Source organism: Salvelinus namaycush, chromosome 28, assembly GCF_016432855.1.
Source record: "Salvelinus namaycush isolate Seneca chromosome 28, SaNama_1.0, whole genome shotgun sequence".
Lineage (NCBI taxonomy): Eukaryota > Metazoa > Chordata > Actinopteri > Salmoniformes > Salmonidae > Salvelinus > Salvelinus namaycush.
In genome coordinates, this window is record NC_052334.1 from 34,191,355 (window position 1) to 34,198,854 (window position 7,500).

The following is a 7,500-nucleotide window of genomic DNA, read 5'->3' on the forward strand; positions in this document are numbered from 1 at the left end:
AATGAACATGCTAGTCAAACATGTCCTGGTAATTGTGTGGATAGCCTATGTATCTTAGCTCTGTAGGAAAGAGATGCACTCCTCCCAAGAGTGTTTGACAATTATAATAGCAAGTAGATATTATTCTGTGTGTGTGTGTGTGTGTATGTGTGTGTGTGTGTGTGTGTGTGTGTGTGTGTGTGTGTGTGTGTGTGTGTGTGTGTGTGTGTGTGTGTGTGTGTGTGTGTGTGTGTGTGTGTGTGTGTGTGTGTGTTTGTGTGTCCCAGACTTAAAGTGGCAGGAAACACTGTGTTCTATTAGCGTAGCATGCTGCTAATGAGCAGTGGGGTTAAACAAGGACTGTTAACACACACCCACGTACATCTCTATATGTGAATCACGTTCAGTAGCATTTCTTAAGGGTTCCCATCATTAATGCAGACGATTAGCATTCAAAGAATTAATTATGTCCCTGCCCTTCAAAATGCTAATACTAGCTTTCTGTTGTTGTTACACTGGCTCATCTATAACAAACTGAAAGGAATATTGACTAACAACTTAAACCTTATAGTTTTGATCATAAACTTGTCTGCATCACTTCTTTATTAGTTTCTGATCCTAAATATATATTTGTTTCATTAACAGACATCTCCAACAGTAACCACTTAGCAAACATTTCTATCCAAAGTGGCCTACAGTTGACATATAAAGTTTATTCAATATGAGTCCCATGCAGAAATGTAACACACACAAAGACGTGTGTTGTGAAGGACTCCAGCTGCTATCAGTCTCCGTCTGTGTCATCGACAGCATGGATGAACACTTAAGTACAAAATCAATTAAAAAAAACATTTCTCTAAGGAGCCGCACGTCCAAGCCCTCTCTGGGGTGCACTTGTGGCAGGAGGGCTGAAACGTTCCCATGTTCCCAGACTCTCCCCCAATCCTTCGCTCGCCAAATAGTGAACCGTCATCCCACGGCCAGCAGAAGCAATCTGCTCTTCCATTTTTCAGCGTGGCTGGGCCCGGCCCGAGATTGATCGCCACACATGGCCCCAGAAAACAAACTGTCAATACGTTGAGCGCTGGAGAATTTGAACAAATAGCCGTCCTCCCATTCAAGCCGCCCATTGCATCCCATTTAACAGATTCTATTGACAGTTTCCTTCTTGTAATTAAAGGGAAAACTACTGGCCGGCAATCAAGATAAAGTTCAAAGATGGGGTCACTGGGAGGAGAGGGGGAGGGAGAAGGGGGAAGAGGGCTAGGCAGGACTGTCGATGCTGGACGACATCAGAGGCGGTTATTGACATGCGGGGTCCTAATGATCGCGCCTTATTTAACAGGCATCTGAGGAGACCACTATGCTAATTGTAAAAGGGACAGCCACTACTATGCTTCAGGGAGAGGGTGGGGGATAGGGAGTGTATGTGTGTGAGTGTGTGCAGGTGCGTGTTTCACTGTCTGAATGTGTGTGTCTGCTATGGGGATGTATTTAAATCACCTCTTTGACGGTGCTTCTCTTATGAGTCTCATGGGAGGAGGGGAGGAAGAGGAGGGGAGGTAGAGGAGGGGAGGAAGAGGAGGGGAGGAGGAGGAGGGGAGGAAGAGGAGGGGAGGAGGAGGGGAGGAGGAAGATGAGGGGAGGTGGAGGAGGGGTGGAGGAGGAGGGGAGGAAGAGGAGGGGAGGTAGAGGAGGGGAGGAAGAGGAGGGGAGGAAGAGGAGGGGAGGTGTAGGAGGGGAGGTGGAGGAGGGGAGGAAGAGGAGGGGAGGAAGAGGAGGGGAGGAGGAGAAGGGGAGGTGTAGGAGGGGAGGTGGAGGAGAGGAGAGGAGGAGGTGAGGACGGGAGGTGGAGGGGAGGAGGAGGAGGGGAGGAGAAGGAGGGGAGGTTTAGGAGGGGAAGAAGAGGAGGGGAGGTGGAGGAGGGGAGGAGGAGGGGAGGTGGAGGAGGGGAGGAAGAGGAAGGGAGGTGGAGGAGGGGAGGAAGAGGGGAGGTGGAGGAGGAGGAGGAGGAGGGGGGAGGTGGAAGAGGGGAGGAAGAGAAGGGGAGGTGGAGGAGGGGAGGAAGAGGAGGGGAGTTGGAGGAGGAGGAGGGGAGGTGGAGGAGGGGAAGAAGAGGAGGGGAGTTGGAGGAGGAGGAGGAGGGGAGGAAGAGGAGGAGGATTCAGATCTTAACTCTTCTTTTCTGACACTCTGTCCTTACATACCTTCTGATAGCCCTAATGGAGAAATGGGTTGGGGAACGAAACAAACAAGGCCAGAGTTGGGGGTTTATTTCCAGCATGGGCCACATAAGTCACTTTGGATAAAAGCATCTGGTAAATGACTACACTATTACATTTTGTATATTTGTATTACAAGAGCAAGGACAAGAGACGATGGGGACTGATTCATAATGTTTTACCATTGTACCACTGAGGCAAATGTAATATCAGCTTTCAAAATGAAATACATGAAATATCACTTTGATATTTCATAGAGATTAGATGGAAGCATGAATCATACTCAGGATGTTAACAAGACTGGAAACAGGAACAACACCCAGACATAACAGGAAATCATGGAGTTATGGAATACAGTTACAGCTATGGTTTAAATCCAGTATCCATTTCTGAGAATCTTGTTTAGTATTTACTACAATGTAGTTGAGTGCCAACAGCTACTCAGAAGTATGCCTGTCTGAGTTGGTTTAAGAGAGTGCATGAGGAAGGGACTGTGTGGACGTGTGTGTGTGTGTGTGTGTGTGTGTGTGTGTGTGTGTGTGTGTGTGTGTGTGTGTGTGTGTGTGTGTGTGTGTGTGTGTGTGTGTGTGTGTGTGTGTGTGTGTGTGTGTGTGTGTGTGTGTGTGTGTGTGTGTGTGTTCTCACCTGAGTTAGCCAGAGCGATAGCCTTGAGAGTGACAAACTCTTCCTTCTCCAGCTTCATGGCTTTGTATTTCTTCACCAGTTGCAGTATGGCGTTGTTGAGATCAAGTAGACCTGCCAGCTTGGACTGGTCCTCGTCCATGATGTAGTCCTCAGCATACACCAGCTTGTCCTCGAAGGACAGCGAGCGGTACACCACACGCAGGATCAGAATCTCCATCCACGCACTCTGCAGTAGACTCATCTGGTCTGCCAGCGACAGCGTGGAGAAACCTGCGGGAGGGAGAGAGAGAGAGCGGGGGAGAGAGAAAAAGAGGTTAAACCCACTGGATAATACAATCAATTCAGAACAAAAATTAGGCTGCTGTTTAAGTCTGGGTCTAGGACTAGGTATGGGTCTGGGTCTGGGTCTGGGTCTGGGTCTAGGTCTAGGTATGGGTCTGGGTCTGGGTCTAGGTCTGGGTCTGGGTCTGGGTCTAGGTCTTGTTCTAGGTCTGGGTCTAGGTCTGGGTCTGGGACTTGGTCTGGGTCTATATCTGGGTCTAGGTCTAGGTCTGGGTTTAGGGCTGGGTCTAGGTCTATATCTGGGTCTGGGTCTTGGTCTTGGTCTGGGACTATATCTGGGTCTAGGTCTGGGGACTTGGTCTGGGTCTAGGTCTAGGTCTGGGTCTGGGTCTGGGTCTGGGTCTGGGTCTATATCTGGGTCTGGGTCTGGGTCTAGGTCTAGGTTTAGGTCTGGGTCTAGGTCTGGGTCTAGGTCTAGGTCTATATCTGGGTCTAGGTCTGGGTATGGGTCTAGGTCTGGATCTAGGTCTGGATCTAGGTCTGGATCTAGGTCTGGGTCTGGGTCTGGGTCTAGGTCTGGGTCTGGGTCTAGGTCTAGGTCTGGGTCTGGGTCTGGGTCTAGGTCTGGGTCTAGGTCTAGGTCTAGGTCTAGGTCTAGGTCTGTGTCTGTGTCTGGGTCTGGGTCTGGGTCTAGGTCTGGGTCTGGGTCTAGGTCTGGGTCTGGGTCTGGGTCTAGGTCTAGGTCTGGGTCTGGGTCTGGGTCTAGGTCTGGGTCTGGGTCTGGGTCTGGGTCTGGGTCTGGGTCTAGGTCTAGGTCTAGGTCTGGGTCTGGGTCTGGGTCTGGGTCTGGGTCTAGGTCTGGGTCTGGGTCTGGGTCTAGGTCTGGGTCTGGGTCTAGGTCTGGGTCTGGGTCTGGGTCTAGGTCTAGGTCTGGGTCTGGGTCTGGGTCTAGGTCTGGGTCTGGGTCTGGGTCTGGGTCTGGGTCTGGGTCTAGGTCTAGGTCTAGGTCTGGGTCTGGGTCTGGGTCTGGGTCTGGGTCTAGGTCTGGGTCTGGGTCTGGGTCTAGGTCTGGGTCTGGGTCTAGGTCTGGGTCTGGCCTTAACATCATTGTCATTCGGGCTGTGTGTTGAAGCCAGAGGAAGTTCATCCAGCCTCTCCAGCACCATACCCATGGTGACCAGGGGCCTCCTCCTCCTCCCAAGCCCAGCGCCCAGGGCTCTCCTCTGGGGACGGAGGTGTCTTATCTCCAACTGAACACACACACCATGGATCAATGCTAGCCATCACCACCCCTTACACTCTAATTGCTAGTCTGAAAACTCCCACTCTCTCTTTACTCTTCTCCTCTCTCCCTCTTCGTTTCTCTCACTCGCTCCCTCTCTCGGTCTCACTCACCATCCCTCCTGTCTTCAGCTTTCACTTTCCTTCCCCCACTCTGTCTTTCCTTCCTCTCTCTTGGCTTCCCCCCACTCACTCTTTCCTTCCTCTCTCTTGACTTCCCCCACTCTGTCTTTCCTTCCTCTCTCTTGACTTCCCCCACTCTGTCTTTCCTTTCTCTCTTGGCTTCCCCCACATTGTCTTTCCTTCCTCTCTCTTGGCTTCCCCCACTCTGTCTTTCCTTCCTCTCTCTTGGCTTCCCCCCACTCTGTCTTTCCTTCCTCTCTCTTGACTTCCTCCACTCTGTCTTTCCTTCCTCTCTCTTGGCTTCCCCCACTCTGTCTTTCCTTCCTCTCTCTTGGCTTCCCCCCACTCTGTCTTTCCTTCCTCTCTCTTGACTTCCTCCACTCTGTCTTTCCTTCCTCTCTCTTGGCTTCCCCCACTCTGTCTTTCCTTCCTCTCTCTTGGCTTCCCCCCACTCTGTCTTTCCTTCCTCTCTCTTGACTTCCCCCACTCTGTCTTTCCTTCCTCTCTCTTGACTTCCCCCACTCTGTCTTTCCTTCCTCTCTCTTGGCTTCCCCCACACTGTCTTTCCTTCCTCTCTCTTGGCTTCCCCCACTCTGTCTTTCCTTCCTCTCTCTTGGCTTCCCCCCACTCTGTCTTTCCTTCCTCTCTTGGCTTCCCCCACTCTGTCTTTCCTTCCTCTCTCTTGGCTTCCCCCACTCTGTCTTTCCTTCCTCTCTCTTGGCTTCCCCCACTCTGTCTTTCCTTCCTCTCTCTTGGCTTCCCCCACATTGTCTTTCCTTCCTCTCTCTTGGCTTCCCCCACTCTGTCTTTCCTTCCTCTCTCTTGGCTTCCCCCCACTCTGTCTTTCCTTCCTCTCTCTTGACTTCCTCCACTCTGTCTTTCCTTCCTCTCTCTTGGCTTCCCCCACTCTGTCTTTCCTTCCTCTCTCTTGGCTTCCCCCCACTCTGTCTTTCCTTCCTCTCTCTTGACTTCCTCCACTCTGTCTTTCCTTCCTCTCTCTTGGCTTCCCCCACTCTGTCTTTCCTTCCTCTCTCTTGGCTTCCCCCCACTCTGTCTTTCCTTCCTCTCTCTTGACTTCCCCCACTCTGTCTTTCCTTCCTCTCTCTTGACTTCCCCCACTCTGTCTTTCCTTCCTCTCTCTTGGCTTCCCCCACACTGTCTTTCCTTCCTCTCTCTTGGCTTCCCCCACTCTGTCTTTCCTTCCTCTCTCTTGGCTTCCCCCCACTCTGTCTTTCCTTCCTCTCTTGGCTTCCCCCACTCTGTCTTTCCTTCCTCTCTCTTGGCTTCCCCCACTCTGTCTTTCCTTCCTCTCTCTTGGCTTCCCCCACTCTGTCTTTCCTTCCTCTCTCTTGGCTTCCCCCACTCTGTCTTTCCTTCCTCTCTCTTGGCTTCCCCCCACTGTCTTTCCTTCCTCTCTCTTGGCTTCCCCCACTCTGTCTTTCCTTCCTCTCTCTTGGCTTCCCCCCCCCACTGTCTTTCCTTCCTCCCTCTTGGCTTCCCCCCACTCTGTCTTTCCTTCCTCTCACTTGGCTTCCCCCCACTCTGTCTTTCCTTCCTCTCTCTTGGCTTCCCCCCACTGTCTTTCCTTCCTCTCTCTTGGCTTCCCCCTACTCTGTCTTTCCTTCCTCTCTTGGCTTCCCCCCACTCTGTCTTTCCTTCCTCTCTTGGCTTCCCCCACTCTGTCTTCCTTCCTCTCTCTTGGCTTCCCCCCACTCTGTCTTTCCTTCCTCTCACTTGGCTTCCCCCCACTGTCTTTCCTTCCTCTCTCTTGGCTTCCCCCACACTGTCTTTCCTTCCTCTCTCTTGGCTTCCCCCCACTCTGTCTTTCCTTCCTCTCTTGGCTTCCCCCCACTCTGTCTTTCCTTCCTCTCTTGGCTTCCCCCACTCTGTCACCTCTACCTTTTTTCTCTACCTCTCACCTCTACCTTTTTTCTCTACATCTTTCCCCTCTATATATGCAAATGTTCTCTTTCTCTAGATCTCTGTATTTGGCTATTTGTTATTGGGTTTGCTGGATCTTGAACACAAATGGAAGAAGTCAGTATGGTTATGATATTGCAGAACAGATTTACTAACATGTGTATCTCTGTCTCTGTCTCTCCCTCGCTTTCTCTCTCTCCCTCTCTCTTTCTATCTCTCCCTCGCTTTTTCTCTCTCCCTCTCTCTTTCTGTCTCTCCCTCGCTCTATAATGGAACACCTGCCCACTCACATTTCACCTCACAGCTGTCCTCTCCTCTCTCCTTCGCTCACACACCTGCTCATTCACACCTGTGTGTGTGTGTGTGTGTGTCTAAACAAGCCTTCCGGAGGCACACAGAGGGGGCTGTCCAGGTGCACACCTGTCAGACTTCTGTCTCAAACTCACAGAACGTTGTGTGTGTGTGTGTGTGTGTGTGTGTGTGTGTGTGTGTGTGTGTGTGTGTGTGTGTGTGTGTGTGTGTGTGTGTGTGTGTGTGTGTGTGTGTGTGTGTGTGTGTGTGTGTGTGTTATAAGCTGAGGCATTCACCAGGTGGAACCGACAGATGAGGAAGAAACGTTTAACAACATCTCTTGTGCTGAGACTCCTCAGGAGAAGACGGTGTGTGTGTGTGTGTGTGTGTGTGTGTGTGTGTGTGTGTGTGTGTGTGTGTGTGTGTGTGTGTGTGTGTGTGTGTGTGTGTGTGTGTGTGTGTGTGTGTGTGTGTGTGTGTGTGTGTGTGTGTGTGTGTTTGAGCGTCAGGTGTGTGTGTGTGTGTGAGCAGCGTAGTTTCTTCTTCTCTCTCCCAAAGCTGCTCAGTAGTGGCAGATAGCTCATTATGTTGGAGTTGCAGGCTATTGTTTCAAACAACTGTTAATTTACTATCCACTACTGCTAACATTGCTGATCGCATTAGAAACTGTGGAGGGCTGGGAAACAGTTGGTTTGCGCACACACACACACACACACACACACACACACACACACACACACACACACACACACACACA

The 7,500-nt window shown here is 51.2% G+C and overlaps 1 protein-coding gene across 4 annotated transcripts in view; it reads right to left on the reverse strand.

The window, feature by feature from the left end:
- The window catches only part of esrrga (estrogen-related receptor gamma a), a 74,475-nt gene that overhangs the window by 2,578 nt on the left and 64,397 nt on the right, over positions 1-7,500 (reverse strand). For all 4 annotated transcript variants that reach the window (XM_038967628.1, XM_038967626.1, XM_038967624.1 and 1 more), the window contains one exon: positions 2,847-3,116. In XM_038967628.1, coding sequence (XP_038823556.1) covers positions 2,847-3,116 — 270 coding nt within the window. The remainder of the gene's footprint in view (positions 1-2,846; positions 3,117-7,500) is intronic.